The sequence below is a fragment of the Petaurus breviceps genome, unplaced genomic scaffold (genome assembly GCF_028583685.1).
Source record: "Petaurus breviceps papuanus isolate PSGF00001 unplaced genomic scaffold, PetGlider_PUasm1.0 38, whole genome shotgun sequence".
Classification (NCBI taxonomy): Eukaryota; Metazoa; Chordata; class Mammalia; order Diprotodontia; family Petauridae; genus Petaurus; species Petaurus breviceps.
The window spans coordinates 52,672,618-52,689,545 of record NW_027186304.1 but is presented as its reverse complement, the minus strand read 5'-3'; the positions used below and the strand labels follow the sequence as shown (position 1 = coordinate 52,689,545).

The 16,928-nt window shown below is 37.4% G+C and overlaps 1 protein-coding gene across 10 annotated transcripts in view; it reads right to left on the bottom strand.

The window, feature by feature from the left end:
• DTNA (dystrobrevin alpha) overlaps positions 1 to 16,928 on the bottom strand; it is a 492,078-nt gene that overhangs the window by 335,484 nt on the left and 139,666 nt on the right. For 2 of the 10 annotated variants that reach the window (XM_069099890.1, XM_069099889.1), the window contains exon 1: positions 10,300 to 10,523. The exons of 6 other annotated variants lie outside the window; for them this stretch is intronic. In XM_069099890.1, coding sequence (XP_068955991.1) covers positions 10,300 to 10,316 — 17 coding nt within the window. In that variant the 5' untranslated portion in view covers positions 10,317 to 10,523. Of the gene's footprint in view, positions 1 to 10,299; positions 10,527 to 16,928 lie in introns of those variants that run through there. 2 more of the 10 variants (XM_069099891.1, XM_069099888.1) reach the window with 2 other exon arrangements.

The window sequence follows — 16,928 nt, the reverse complement described above, 5'->3', positions numbered from 1 at the left end:
AAGACCTACCTCTTGGTTGCCATTAACCACTCCTGTCCATTCTTTGGGTCTAAACAGTTCTGAATCCACCCAGCCCATGTCTCTCCATCTTGTCCATGAGGATGCTGTCAGAGATTTTGTCATAGGCCTAGCTAAAGTACAGGAATACTATTACCTATAACATTCTTCTGGTTTACCAATCTCGTAGTTTGATAAAAAAAAAAAAAAGGAAATTTCTTTAGTCTAGCATTACTGATTTTTGATTAAGCCAAGATATTATTTATCAATCACAAAATTCTGAGAAACTATGTCTTTGATAATGCATCATAGAACTTTTTCAGGGATCAAAGTCAAGCTTACTATCCCCTAGTTGGAAGGTGTCCCCCCTTTCCCTTATTTGAAAATCAGGAAATGTGGTTATCTCAAAAATTGTGGGCACCCCTTCCATTTTCAAAGATGGCAGACATCAACTTGAAAATACTGGACCAATTCTTTTGGCACCCTCAGTGGCAGTTTGTTTGAACTAGGTGACAACTCTGAGATCAGCTGGGTGCTCTCTTGGATAGAGAATCAACCCTGGAGTCAGGAGGACCTAAATTCAAAGTCGGCCTCAGACATTTACTAGTTGTGTGACCATGGGCAAGTCACTTAACCCTGTTTGCCTCAGTTACTCATCTGTAAAATGAGCTGGACAAGGAAATGGCAAACCACTCCAGCATCCTTGCCAAGAATACCCCAAATGGGGTCATACAGAGTTAGACACAACTTAACAAGGTGCTATGTTGCCATCTCCTCACCTTTCATAGATTTTAACTACCCATTAACTATTCTTTAATCTATCTTTCCCATTCTGAAGATTACTCTCTGATTTAAGAAAAATAAAGACTGAGTATTTCTGCCTTCTCTCGGTTACCAGTTATCAGTGACCCATCTATTCCAAGCATTGGGACTCCCTCTTTGCTTTTGATCTTGCTCCCAACATAGCTTAAAAACCCCTTTTTGTAGTCACCAATCTCATCTTGTTTTGGTTAGTAGTGCTGCTGGCACTATTCTCATAGAGTGTGCCATTTTTTTTTCTCTCTCTCAGTTGTGTTTTGCCTTTATGCACATTTTACATATCTTTATGAAAATCTAAGATGGCCAAAGAGTTACCAACATTAATCTCTTTAGGTAATTCCTTCTTTTCTCCCCTTTTATGAGAATCATTTGTGTCATAATAATTTCATTCTTGAAAATTCTCATTACTGTTAGGGTAAACTCTCTGTACAATTTAGGCTACCTGGAACTTAACTTGTCTTTTCTCTCAATTCCTTGAAATCTGTTCTGCAATCCATGGGGCAAATCATGCCAAGCTGTTCTCTCCTCCTCTGTCACAAAATCTTAAATGACACTTTCAAAATTTCACCATTTCTCATTTGACCATGACAATGAAATCCCAAAGATTCAAAAGAAATAATAATGATATATCATACTTACAAGACGCATTGAGATTTTCAAAATCTTTCCCACACAATCTAATAAAACAGGTAGTACAGAGATTAAAATTTTTTTGTAACTTTTAATCTAAGGTATTAAACATATATCTGTGGTGTGCAACTCACAGTACCTCCCAAACTTAATATAATTCCTCAAGGAAGAATTAAATTAAAATTTCAAAGTATCTAAGACTTCAGAAAAATCATTAAGTGAATAAGTGTTTCATTAAACTCTGAAACCCTTGGTTTGGGTTTTACTTTCTTCTCTTAAACTTTTTTTAAAACCTAAATGAAAGAATTGTATGGTTGGGTACAAACTGCTCAAATCTATGCATTTATAGCATATATCATCACCCCTCTGTTCCCTCTTGGCCTGTGCTCAATACCTTTCCTGCACTAAAAATAACTGGTGAAGGGAACCTATGTTAAAAATGTGCTTAGGGATTTTATTTTTCTCCTCATACTCTTTTGCAGCTTTTTGAAATGGGAACAAGAATAAGCTTATAACACTTGCTATTACACTTTACACAAAATGTTATTTGATATTTGTACCCGTGAAGGAAACATCTGTGTCTTCTCAAAGTTTTTTTTACCAGAATGACTGTCCACAGACAGGACTACTTGAGTACCAGAAGAGAAGGAAGCTACATACTGAGGCATCCACAGCCCTGGCAAAGGGGAGAGTAAAATAGGAAAACTGTGACTGTGATAAAGATTGTGGGAGCAGCAAAATCTCCATGGGATAGCAAAGGTTCCCTGAGTCTTAGTGAAGGCAGTTAAAAAAAAAACCAAATAATCTGCTCCCACATTACCAAGAATGAATAGCTACACACACACACACACACACACACACACACATGCTATGAGCTAAAGCTATAAAACTACCTCTTTGAGCCTTTGTTCCTCTTTGCTTTTTTCGTTTTCCTTCTTTAATAAATTAAAACTGCACTGAGATTTTTGGGACGCTCTGTAAACCTTGCCTTCCCATAGCTGAAAGGGATCTCAGCAGGTATCTAGTCCAAATCAAAATTTGAAAGTACTTAAGAGACCATGGTCCCACTGTGATTAATTTCCTAATGTTATTCAAAACGAACTATTAATCAGGTCAACCATAAGCATTTATTAAGAACTTACAATAGGTCAGATACTTCTGCTAGGCACTGGGGATAAAATGACAAAAATGAAACAATTCCTGTACTCAAGGAGATTACTTTTCATTTGCAAAAATAACATATGTATATATAAGTGGCTTCAAAATATATACAAAATAAAGTAATTTTTCAGGGGAAGGAAGGGAAATACCAGGATGCTGGGGGCATCTAGGTAGTGAAGTGGATGGAGCACAGAACCTAGAGTCAGGAAAAGCAGAATTCAAATCCAGCCTCAGACACTGACTGGGTGACCTTGGGCAAGTCACTTAACCTCTGTTTTCCTCAGTTTCCTCATTTGTAAAGTAGGGATAATAATAGCACCCACCACCCAGGGTGGTTGTGAGGATCAAAAGAGAGTATAAAATGTTTAGCACAGTGTCAGGTAGATAGTATTATGTAAATGTTAGCCATTATCACTATTATCATTATGTAGGGAGAATAAGGAAAAGCCTGATGATTCTTCAGGGAGCTTTGAAGGAAGCTACAGATTCTAAGAGGCAGAGGTAGGGAGGGTGTCTTTTGGTAAGGGGGACACCCTGCACAAAGGCACAGAGAATCAATTACTTTTCAGCATCTCACTTCACAATCTACAAAAAAGGGTACTTGTATCCACAATAGAAGCATCTTAGAAAGGAAATGGTGTGTTAATTATAGGTATTAAGGACAACAACCTAAGGTGAATCCATAAATTTCTGTTAATTTATAGTGAGGATTCAGATAAGCCCAGGATAACTCTTTGTGTTAGAAGCTAATTCTGGTTAAAAATGAATCTGTGTGATTACAGCAAGCTATTTAAGTTAGCTATAATCTTGAGTGAGAGTAGTTGGGTGGTGCAGTAGATGATGGGAAGATCTGAGTTCAAATCCGACCTCAGATACTTTCTAACTGCATAACCCTAAGCATGTTGCTTAACCCTGTTTGCCTCAGTTTCCTCATCTGTAAAAGGAGCTAGAGAAGGAAATGGCAAATTACTGTTATCCTTCCCAAGAAAATCCTAAATGGGGTCATGAAAAGTTGGGCATGACTAAAATGATAACAACAAATAACCTTGCCCTATAATCCAGTAGTCATCTTGGGTTTCATAGCCTATAAATCTGCATACTTCCTTAGAACAAGGAAAGAAAAATATTTGACGAGGGCAATGGCTAGTGAATGCCCAAGGTGTGTATATCATGCTCCAAAATGGCATACGGAATATGTACTCCTGATTTTGGGGGATGCTTTTGTATTTGAGCCTTGCTTTCTTTTTTCAGTAAACAAGTATATAAAAATACTTATATATTACATACATAATATATAAATATATAAAATAAATCAAAAACTAAAAATGTTCTATCTTTTCAGTAAAGGTAAAAGATACTTGATGTTAATTAAGTGATACTGGGGTACTCCTAAAAGAGATGATGGATTAACATGCAGAATGAAACACACATATTTCAACATGGCCATTATGGGAATTCATTTAGCTTGACTATGTTTATTTCTTATAAGGATTTTGTTTTTGTTTTCCTTTTGGGGGAGGGGGAGGATGTAGGAGGGGAAAAGAAGAAATGCTTAATAACTCAAAAAATGTAAAAAAACATAACATTATGATGTGAATCACTACTTCAGTGAATGATATAGAGGAGAAACTAACTGGTGATTGATACTAGGGAGAACATATTGTGGGGGATCAATATCAATACTTGAAAAGGATTCACTAATAAAGCCAGTATCACTATTTAAAGATTCTAATATGCAAAAGTAGTCTAAAAAGGAACTCGTCTGACTTGTAAAGGAAACATACTAGGGAAAATAACTCAAAAATTACAGCAAAAGAGAGGGAAAAAAAACCTATTTTTCTTTGATAGATACAGAAATTTAAGGAATACAAAAACAAAAGTGCTAAGATGAGATGGGTCCCCATAAATGTATGGGGCAAAATTTCTATCCCAAATGAGGCCCAATATGTAGCCCATATTAACTCAGCAAGTCCTTATCCCAATTCCTAGGAGCAAGTTGGATCCTCAGAGTTGCTAATTACATCTCCCATCAGGGTCCTAGTGGACTCTCTGAATGACTGGGGGTGTTTTCATAATGTTATTGGCTCAAGGCTCCATTCTGTTGTGGGGAGATAAAGGCCTAAACCTCTCTTCCCACCCAGATGCTTATAGGATTTCATCCTCACTGAAATGCAGCCAGTGACAAAGCTTGATTTGACCTTCTGTGCGTACACCCAATTCTAGCTCAACAGCTAAGTAAAATCTCCTTTTCTGCCACACTTTCAGTAGGATGGAAATAGTCACAGAATAGTTGTGAATGGTCTTGATTGTTGTCCTTTGTTCTTGAAGAGGATCAAAACAACATTGTGATGTTGGAGTCAAGGTACAGTGTGTGAGACTATGGTTGATAGAAGCTCGGATGGCTCTAGCACAGGTCACGTGAATAGTCCATGTGAACATTTGGAGCGGAGATGGCCCTAAATGTGCACATATCATGTTTCTTTGGAGCGAATGCTCTAAAGTGGAGAGCAGGGCTCTTCACTGTGAGCCCAGAAGTGGGCTCAACAAACATCTACATGGACGCCACAGGAAGAACATGAAGGATATGCTCTTAAGGACTGGGCTTTCATTGGCCTTCACAAGGAGGTAGAAAAGTTTAAAAAAATGGAGCTAAATCTCTGTAACAGAAAATCTATATTTTAGAAATACACAAAAGTTCAATAAACCTTAGGCATCCATCATATTTCTTTAGGCTACAGTATCATGCAGAAAAGGATACAACTTTGCTAATCCAACTAAGTGTTTCTGCATTTACCTACAATGCTGTTAAAGGAGAAAACCTGGTGCCTTAGAGCCTTCTATTTGAAATCAGAGGACATGGGATCAAATCCAAGCTTTGCTGTTTACTACCTGCATGTCCTCACAAGGGTCTCAGGTGTAAAATCAGGGTGTTTGACTACATGATACTTAAGGTCCCTTCTAGCACTAAATGTATGATACTTTAAATATATACATATATGTGTGTGTATGTATATATATGCATATATTCACACAGATACACATATATACATAAATACATATGTATATATAAATGGCACATACTTTTACACATTCCAAACAAATTCCTTTCATTATCTTTCATTCTTCTCACTAACATGCCTATTTTATGTTAAAATTTAGCAGGAGAGTTATACAAAATACATAGAATACTTTTAGCATGAAAATTTTATACCAGCAGGCTATAGTGTTTAAAAGATTTTGTCTATCTTGTTATTGAGTTTTTCTGGGATTATGCCACATACTTTTGTAACAAATGGGAATAATTTTGAATGAAATAAGCTAGTAAAAATTCATTCAGAGATTAAGAAGCAAGATATCACATCACTGCCTTTTTAAAAGTCCTGTTCCTTGTACCCCAGGCATATGAAGATAAGTCAAACATCTCCATAATGGAGACAAACTACAATTCCTCCCCTCCCCCCAATGCATCTGATGTGAACATTGACTTATAGTTCACTTTTAAGTAGAAAAATATATTCCTATTTTTTCTTTGTTTTAAATGGTATGGATCCAGTAGATTAAAAGTAATTTTCCAGGTCCTTAAATGACTAAGTGTCCATTTTTGATTCAATTTGGGGGTTTCACCTTCACCTTTCATCAATTTTTGTTCTTTGGCACTTTGATGATTTCAGATAGTAACCTTATATATTGACTGCTGACTCTGAGTTTGTGTTCAAGGAGATGAATTTGGAAATTAGTGTAGGTATCCTTATTTTCACCGTTCAGCATGTTTGCCATGCTGAATTGTAGTTTTGTTGTTCAATCATTGCCACTTGACTATGCTTCCTTTTGATAACTGGTAGCTTCATCATGCCTAGTATTCCTTTCTGTTCACATTTCAAACATCTTTTGCACATTCTCCCTTGGCACAATGGAATCATTATTTTTGAAATAAGAAAAAAGCATTGCATGATAAACTTTGTTATAAAGGACCTGCAATATTAATGATATCTTTTAAATAACAGGCCACATGGTTAAAGAAGGGCAGCTAGGTGGCACAGTGGATAGAGTGATGGACCTGAAGGGAGGAACCAAAGTTTAAATCCAACCTCAGACATTTAATAGCTGTGTGAATCTTGGCATGTCACTTAACCCTATTTGCCTCAGTTTCCTCATCTGTAAAATGAGCTGGAGAAGGAAAGTCAAACTACTCCAGTATCTTTACCAAGAGAACCCCAAACGGGATCACAAAGAGTTGGACACAACTGAAATGACTCAACCACAACAAAAAGAGTTAAAGAACAAGTAGTTTAAAATGAGGAAGGAAAGGGTAAATACAAAAAGGAAAAGAAAGGCTTTCTATGAAGAGTCAAAGATATGCATGGATATTTTTTTCCTCCTAAAACATTTCAAATTTATAAATATGATAATAATCAATTTAAGAATACCTATAAAAACAAAAAAGCGACATTTCTCCCCACCAATTTTCCTGTTAACTGAATAGTCTCTGTGAGAGTTTATTCTTCTTCTATGTTTCCCCTTCACTCCTATTTTCATGTATTGAAAACTTACTGAAATTGAACATTTTTGTGCCCGAGAGGACAGAGCATAAGGATAAGTTGATATTACAGAAAACTCTCCACTCTCTTAAAGAGGAAAACATAACCAGTATTAAAAACAAGTTATACTGGAGTTTGAGATTCCATCAGAAATACACTAGTTACACACACCCAGCTTGGCTCTGACCTCCTTTTGGCTCAGTTTTACTATTAGTGTGCCAGAATCCCACTGGGTGGGAAAAACAAGGGTATAAGCCATTCCTGTATAACTGAGAAGAGCTCAGCTTCTACTTCCCTAATAAAAGGAGGGTCATTCTCTGTCAACTTAGATGATGGAAGAATGTCTAAGTTTATTGGAGGGGTAGCATTTACATTGAAAGAAGGCTAATTGTAAGGATTCTCCCTCTTCACAGTTAATGATTTATTGAGGGGCAGGGGGATAGAGGAGAACTTAAATCCCTCATCGCTACCTACTCCTAGTCCCCAAAACAGAAGCTGTGTACTGGTTACTTCTTGTCTTATGAAAAGCCCTCAAGAAGGTAAAAAAGAATATAGTAAGACTACACCTAGGTGTGGCTAGGTAGCGCAGTGAATAGAGCACTGGCCCTGGAGTCAGGAGGACCTGAGTTCAAATCCAGCCTCAGATACTTGACACTCTTACTAGCCATGTGACTTTGGGCAAGTCATTTAACCCCAGTTGTCCTCCTCTTCCCCCTCCCCAAAAGAGTACACCTAGAAATTGCAGACAAGTAACCATCCCACTAATTATTTGATAGCTTCCACCATACATCCCACTTCCAGGTGATGGAGGCAGTTCATACTAGAGGGCCAATTGTTAAAATTTTAGTGTGAACACTTACACCACAGAAATCAACAAACACTACAAATCAGAGCTTCATTTATTGTTTCGTTGATTGTTTGGACTTAAGAAAGTGACGGAAAAATGTTTACGATAGAGATTAAATTTTAAAAGCCTGCTATGCTTTCATTTCTGGCCACCTCTCAAGAAAGCCAGTTGCTAAATATATACCAGCATACCTCTGATCCTCAATAGCAGTATCCAGGCCCAACTCTTGAAGTCACACAAAGAGGCAGTTCTGAAGCTGAGGAGGGTTAGTGTTGTCTTCCCCATTAGAAGGTGAGCTCCTACAATATAAGGGCTGTTCCTGCTTTTCTACTTGTATTCCTAGCACTTAGTGTTTTACAGAGAGTAAATACTTAAATGCTTCATTCATTCATTCATAATACTTCATGGAATTCACAAGTGAGGTAATGTGAAGCACTGACCTAAGAGTAAATGTTATTTGAATCTTTCACACCAAAGAGGAAGGATTGAGCTGAGTAATTTGCTACACATGCCAGAATACATATTTTTTTTTAATATGAAAGGAAATTATTATCAGGGTTAAGTTAATTTTACAAAATGGGTAGGGAAAATTCCCATGATAATGTACCACAAGACTGGCCTTGATGACAGTGCCTCTGTTTTTACCTTTCTTTGCATTCTCAGAGTTTAGGACAGTCTCTATCACACAATAAGTATTTCAATGCTAATTGACTGAATAATTTACTTAGGGATCTAGCATAGATAGAATTGGTTACTGCTTACTGTCTAGGTCCAGGGATTTCAGAGGAGGCCCTCTCCCCCACAACCTCCTGTGTTTGCCCACTAAATATCTTTCCTATTGCACTGACTAGTATATCTATAAAGCCAACAACACCTTGCTCTTCATAATTAGACATTAGATTTAAAGTACAAATACCCTTGGGATTCTCATACTTTCTCTTGATTTAACACTAACTTGTAGATAACTGATATCTGATCCTTTTTTGAAAGCCTTAATAGGAAAGGGTTAGAGTATGAGATGCCACTAGGTGGATAGGTTACTTAGTTTTCATAATCTTTCTCAGAAATTGTTCTACTATACCTCCAGGAAGAATTTCAGGATTACTAAATTACTGACACTTCCTTTACCCCCGTGGGAAAAAAGCAAAAAGGCAAATTTCTCCATAGATTATTAGTCTAACATTCATTTTCCTTTTGAGGTCTTAACACTGGGTATTTTTCTTAGCCAAATTGAGAGATGCACTCAGAGTTATCTATACATGCAAAGTAACCAGATTAAGGCACCCATTGTTCTATTTTATTTTAATCTCATTTAATCTAGTAGAGCCTAGGATGTGAGGGAGAGCAAAGATTAAACTTCCATACTTAACAACAGTCTTCAGCACTGGGCTTTATAACAATGTCAGCAGATTTATTTTCGCCATATAAAGACTTTCTAATTCACACTGTGTACCCTGGGACAATTATGGACAGTATTTATTCAGAAGGAGTGCTGGGCAAGTTTGGAAAAACAGCTAGTAAGAACAGAGCCAAAAGGTCATTTTACAAAACAAAAAGCAAAATCTATACATGGTCAAAATGTGCAAGGAAATGAAATGGGTTATTCTCAAGCAGTTTCCTCTTCTATCCTCTTATCCAAAAGAAGCACAAAAATCCTTAAAATATAGATTAGTGGATTAAAAAAGAAACTACCCCCCAACACAAACTTTGCAATATAATCAAACCTTTGTAGTGATTTAGCAAATACCAGCTTTAGTGTTTTTTTTTTCCTGAGGGATTAGTTAAGGGAATATGCTAGGAATTACTAGTTATACTTATTAGAAAATAACTTCTTTAAGTACTTTCCAAATGAAAGCTATGTATTTTTACCATTAATTTAGTTTAAAGTGTTTTTTGAAGAATCAAACCCACCTAACAACACACTTTCTTCCACAACACACTGGAAAGATGACATTCTTTGCTTTCAGTATCCTAAAGTATCAGACTACTGATATTTTAATTAAACTTGCTGTGTTAGAAGTGGGGAAACGTGTGTGTGTGTGTGTGTGTGTGTGTGTGTGTGTGTGTAACTGGGGGAAGAGAAGGGGTAGAGCAGTTTAAAATGGACTGGCAAACGTTACAGAAAAAACTACAGAGATTTCTTTCAGTGGCTTAAAATATGAAATCCAAATGTCTCTAGAAGGATAGAGGAATGGTTACCCTAAAGGTACTCAAAACCCAAATTATTTCATTTTCCCTTTCTTCAAAGAATTCTAAATTAACTTTCACAATTAAGAGTTGCACCTGAAAACAAAGCTTTCTACTTACCCTAGTGTATGCACCATCACCTCCTAAATCACCTTAATTCCAATGTACCCAGAATGTGTATGGATACAAAAAGGAGAAAATATAGTCTGGGACAAAATTTGACCAAAGAGTTAATTACAACAGAGATCAAAACAGAACTCTGAAATGCCAGGGAGCAAGATGAACCTAATCCTTGCCTCTAGAGCCGGGTATATACTGTGTCTATCTTTAACTTGTAAATGATTTGGTTTCACATTCCATTGAAGTCCCACTGGCAGATGCCTTTGGTGAACTCACCAATCACAAGCTTTCATGTCCCCTCCCTTTCTCCCCCAGCCCTGGCTGTGCTTCCGTTCTGATATCTAATACACATTTACTCAGCTGTCTTTTTACCTGTCCCTGCATGGATGAAAGAGGATGCTTTCATTGATGGCTATTACTGAAAGGCTGGGAATGAAAGACCAGGCTGAGAAATCATTCTGCTACTCCCCCCTCTTCTGCCCTCCCTTCCCCCATCCCCTCCTCTCCTAGCCAGAAATCAAACTAACTTCCAAACTTGGCTGCCCACGAAAGAATGTTCTCTGATTGCCAATCCTGCAAGTGGAAAGCAATGGAGAAGCGCTCCTGTATTTTCTTCTTTACTAGTAATCTCCCAGGTATATACAACACAAATGTGTTGAGTGACTTTTTTTCCAATGATTTTTGGGGGTGATTTTCTTTTCCTATGGAGAGAGGGGAACAAATGTAGGACATAAGAGATTATATTGGAGCAAAATAGGGTTTTTAGTTTCACAAATGAGCTTTTTTTATCCCCAAAATTTTTGTTAAAAAAAAAAGAAATTTTTCTTGAGAATTGAAATGAAATTTATGAAATGAGCTTTTAGAATCCATCAAAGGGAGAAAACCACATAGTTCAAGGTTAACAATATAGTCAGAGACAAAGCTGGCTCAGATGAATTGTGGATACAAGGATTTAAATCACTCTTTGAATTAAGTCCCCAGGCACAGATTATCCATAGCATTTCCTAATGGAGCTTGTATAAGAAGGACAAAAGAAACCTGTGCAGCTTCTCACTGCCCGGAATCAACTTTGTCAGGGACTGTGACTGGGAAAGAGTTATTTTGCCTAAGAAAGAAGATCTGGAGAAAAGGAAATAGTATCCAGGATAGGAGTTGAGAAAAACCAGGCATCACACTCACATCAAAGGAACTTTCCCTGAAAAGTTCACATCTATTCTACAGTTTTTCTCCAGTATGTTTCTTTATTGTGATGTCAGGATAAATGAACCACTTGTAAACTGCCCTATTAAGCACTTAGCACAGTGCCTGGAACATAGATTATTTATTTATTGACTGATTTATTCTTCATATTGCTTTTGCAAAAGTGTGTGTATTTATATCTACCTATCTAGACATATTGTAGTTCAACAAAAGGAAAAAATTTATGACACAAGCAACAGTAGAGTTCATTACTCCTCTGCTATCCATATAATTGTCAAGTGAAGTAAAGGGAGGCCCCCAACCCATCAGGTGAAGCCCTTGTGGTGGATTTATAGGACATGAACAAGAGTTACACAGAGTAGATACTCATGGGTGGGTTGTGATTTGTATTATTGGGGGGAGGAGCCCCTTCATGGATGAGCTCAGAGATCCATGGAATATAAGGAAAAGCGGCTGTATATGGCTATAGTGACTTTCCAGATAATGTAGCTCCTTAAACGTAGACTGAACAAATCCTCATAAAGGCTAGGCAGCTAGGTGCTGCAGAGGACAGAGCATGGTGCCTGGAGTCAGGAAGAACAGAGTTAAAATTCAGCCTGAGATACTTGCTAGCCGTGTTAACCTAGGCAAGTCACAATCTCTATTTGCCTTAGTTTCCTCAACTGTATAATGGGGATAATAATAGCACCTACCTCGAAGGGATGCTGTGAGGATTAAATGGGATAATATTTATAAAGTGTTTAGCAAAGTATTTAGCATATAGAGCTGCTAAATAAATGTTAGCTGTCAATAATCATCATCATTATAATGATTAATAATCAATAGTAATTATAATGTTAGCCATTTTTTCTTCTTTCCTCCATCTTGAAGCACTGGTGAACCAGTTCAACTTTACACTGTCTTCCTCTCTTGAATCCTTAGTTCTCTTATTATTATTCAGATTGTGAGCTGCCAAACCTAGACCTTGGATCACTCCCACCATCCTTTGTCTTTGGCCCTGCACATGTGCTACTGTACAAAGATGGAGAAAACCACACAACTGTCCCGATGGGGTCCACTACAAATTTATATTATACAACCTCAACTGGGCCCTCACTGCTGTTAGGCAATGCTGCCACACCTCCCTTATCAACTCCCTATCCACTCTCCACGGCAGCTCTTCCAAAATCTTTATCCTTCCTCCAACCTCCCATAGTTTCCATTCCTCCCTCCCTCTCAGCTAGGAAACTTACCTCATATTTCACAGAAAAAAGAATGGAGTCATTCACTATAGTCTCCCTCTTTTCCTCTGATACTAATTTCATAATATTCAGACGTGTTGAGCCATTATATTTTCCACCTTTTTCTCTTATGATGAAATAGCCTTACTCCTTACTAACACTAACTCCTCTCCCTGATTGCCTCCTCTATCATTCCTACACTTTCACTTGTTTTCAATCCCTCCCTCCCTCTCCTGTCTCCTTCTCTACTGCCCACACACTTGCCCACATCCCTCCCTCCATCCTCAAAATCCCCTCACTTGATCCTTCTGTTCCTACTACCTATCATCCTATATCTCTTCTGCCCATTGTGGTTAAACTTTCTGAAAAGGCCTCTTCTTTCTCTCCTCTGACTTAACCCCTTCCTTCTGGCTTTTGATCTTCCATTCCACCCAAACTTCCCTCTCCAAAATTAGCAGTGATTTCTTAATTGCTAAATCCAATGTTTTTTTTTTTCTCAATCCTCTTTCTCATCAACTTCTCTGCAGCCTTTGAAACTGTTGGTCACCACCTCCTCCTTGATACTCCCTGTTTTTAAAGTTTTTGGAACACTACTCTCTCCTGGTTCTTCTCTCTCACATCTGACCACTCTTCAGTCTCCTTTGTTAGATCTTCCTCTAGGTTACCGCCTCAAACCATCGGTATTCCAAAGGGTTCTCCCTCTGAACCACTTCATGAACACACATAAACATTCATGATACATGAATGAACATGATTCATGAACATGATACATGATTCATGAACATACATAAACACACATGAACATTCATAAACAACTTCCATCTCTACGTTGATGATTCTCAAATCTACCCATCTTGTACTAACTTCTCTCCTGACCTTTCATCCTTCATCTCCAATTGCTTTTCAGGAATAGCAAACTGGATATCCAGTAGGCATCTTAAACTCAATATGCCCAGGACTGAATTCATTATTTTTCTCCCTAAACCTGCCCTACTTCTACCTTTCTTATTATTGTAGAGAGCAACATCATCCTCTTACTCCTTCAGGCTCACAACCTAGGTGTCAGCCTTAACTTCTCATTATGTTTCATCCCCCTGCCCTCCCATAGCCAATATGTTATCAATGCCTGTTGATTTCACCTTTGCCAGATCTCTCATATACATCCCTGTCCCTCCTGACAATACCATTCCAATGCAGGCCTTCATCATATCATGCCTCGACTATTACAATATCCTGCCTCAAGTCTCTCCTTACTCCAATCTATCCTCCATTCAATCATCAAAGTGATTTTCCTTAAGTGCAGATCCAACCATATCATTCCCCTACTCAATAAACTACAGTGGCTTCCTATAGCCTCCAGGATCAAATAAAAGAAATTCTCTGTTTGGTGTTCAGAGCCCTATATAATCTAGCCCCCCTCCTATCTTTCCAGTATTCTTACATCTTTCTTCCCACCATGTACTCTTCTACCCAGTGACACTGAAATATTTGTCTTCATTATCTCCACCTACTACTTTCTTAGCCTTCTTTCCAGTCCCAATTAAAATCCTATCTTTTATAGGAAGCCTTTTCCAATCTCTCTTAATTTTAGTGCTTTCCTTCTCTTAATTATTTCCTATTTATCCTGTATATAATTTGTCTACATATATTTGTTTGCTTGTTGTCTCCCTCATTAGATTGGGAGCTTCTGGAGGGCAGGCACTGTCTTTTGACTCTTTTTGTATCCCCCAGACTTATCACAGTTTCTGGTACATAGTAAATGCTCTATAAATGGACTATTTCACATTAAGCAGGAAAATGTGATCTTCTTAGTGAAAGCCTTACCCTCAAACACAATTCAAGAAAATATTGCTTGTGGCAGCAAGCTGACAACCATATGTCTACTTATATTCCATTCTCATTATTGTTAATTATGGAGATTCTACATGTCTCTAGTAGGAAGAGTAGTGTCAGCAGCAGGGACTCTTGTCAAGGCCCAAGAAGGAACAATTTGAATAAATACTGTGGAATGGGCCTGTATTCATTTTTCACTTCTGTAAGGCAATCGCTATGATTTTAGCTGTCAGCATTCAATCTTCAATTGATATTTTTTTCTTCTTCTATGAGAAACACCATGAAAAACTTTGTCTGATAGGAAAATTGGCCCCCTTTGTCAACAGTCATGCAGTAGACAATTTAGTTACCTTTAATTGAAGGCATACAGGTATTTTATATTTTCATAGTTTTCCAGAAGAGTGACATAGTAAGCACTGACACTTAGGATGACCATTGTTATTAGCAAGTCATAAGATTCAACAGAAGCAGTGTAGTGGACCTGCAGTCAAGGAGATCTGGGTTTAAATCCTGCCTAACTAGTTATGTGACCCTGGAAAAGTCACTTAACTTTGCTTGACATCTGTTTCCTTATCTGTAAAATGAGGGGATAGGGCTTGCTGAGCTTTTCAGTTTCTTACCTCCCTAATTGTATGATCCTGTGACAATCTCTATCTTGATTTTGTTTCTTCTGGGATACATGATCATTGAATCCAAGCTGCAGTCATATATACACAAAGTACTTGTATGTTTAAAAGCAGAAATCAGGTTGTGATTAAAAGTCTTATCTATGGAGACCCTCCTTTTATTTTTTAACTCCTTTATCAAAACACCAATTTTCGTGGCTCAAACTGGTAATAATTTCATTAAGAAAAATGGAATGAGCTTAACTTTTAGACCATGGAAGTTTTAATCTCTGCCAGAGAATCATTGAACATTAGGGTAGGAAAGAACCTTAAGGGTCAGAGATTATTGGGGTTTTTTTTTGGCAGAGATACTGGAGTGGTTTGCCATTTCCTTCTCTAGCTCATTTTACAGATAAGGAAACTAAAGCAAACCGGGTGAAGTAACTTGCCCAGGGTCACACAGCTAGTAAGTGTCTGAGGTGGGATTTGAACTCAAGAGGATGGGTCTTCCTGACTCCAGGCCTTTGAACCACCTAGCTGCCCTTTATTTTTCCTTATACTGGGAGAAAAAAATATATATTTTTTGTCTGAACCTGTGATTTCACTGGTAATAGGGAAGTCATGGCATGTTAACTCCACCAATCCTGACTAGTTTCTCCTTCACAATTTGTAGTCTTAAGGAAATTCCCTTGGGTTCTGAAAGGATGTGTGGCCCATAGCCACAAGGTATAAATCAGCATTGAGACTGGAACCTATGTTTTGTTGACTCCAAAGTCACTTCTTATGGGATGCAGAGAGCCAAAATTTGCTTCCCCAAATTTTCGCCCTTTTGTCCTCTTTCTGTCTTTTTTTTTGGGGGGGGGAGGAGGGGCAGGAGAGAGGAGAAAATCTAATCTAGTCTAGAAAACATCTAATCCTTTTTCTAAATGAGCGATTTATTATTTGATAATTTATTTCTCATAAAGTGCTGCTTATATTTCACTCTTTAAGAATTCAAGAATTTTAGAGCAAGGATAGGCATCATCTGGTCCAACCCCTCAACCTTATTTTAGAAAGAAGAAAATTTAGACTCACAAAATTAAATAATTCATCCAAGTTCAAGAAATGGCAAAACCTGGACCAGAATCGAGATTTTCTGATTTTTAGTCCAACACACTTTAAATAATTCAATTTTTCAGACGCATGGTTAGTGGCAGAAAAATTGAAATTCTTATACTGTATTAAACAATTTATCTTTCCTATGCTCAGGTACCCAACTTTTTTCTTTGTAAAACAAAGGTGTGTATAATCAAGAATTATTAAAATAGTTCTTCTAATTTTATTTACTGTAAAGAATGCCTATAAAAACATTCATCTACTTTCCTGTGCAACTCTTTATTTTGCAAATAGCTTAAAGAAAATGCTCCAAATTTAATATTTGGTACATGTTATATAATGCTCTAAGACTAAATTAGTTGCTAAGTAGGGCTGACCAGCAATGGAAGAGGAGTTCCATATATGAATGAAATCACAGGTTGGATCTGGTCTGTCCCTCCTATAATATATATAAAATATATATTATGTATACTATATATATATATGATAGCTAGCATTTATAGAAGACTTTAAAATTACAAAAATCCTTACAAATATTATCTCATTTAATCTTCACAACAACACAAAAGATAGGTGTTATCATCCCCATTTTATGAGTAAGGGAGCTGAGGCTTAGTGACTTGGCTCAGGAGGTAGGCAGGTAGGTGGGGCAGTGGATAGGGTACTGGGCCTGGAG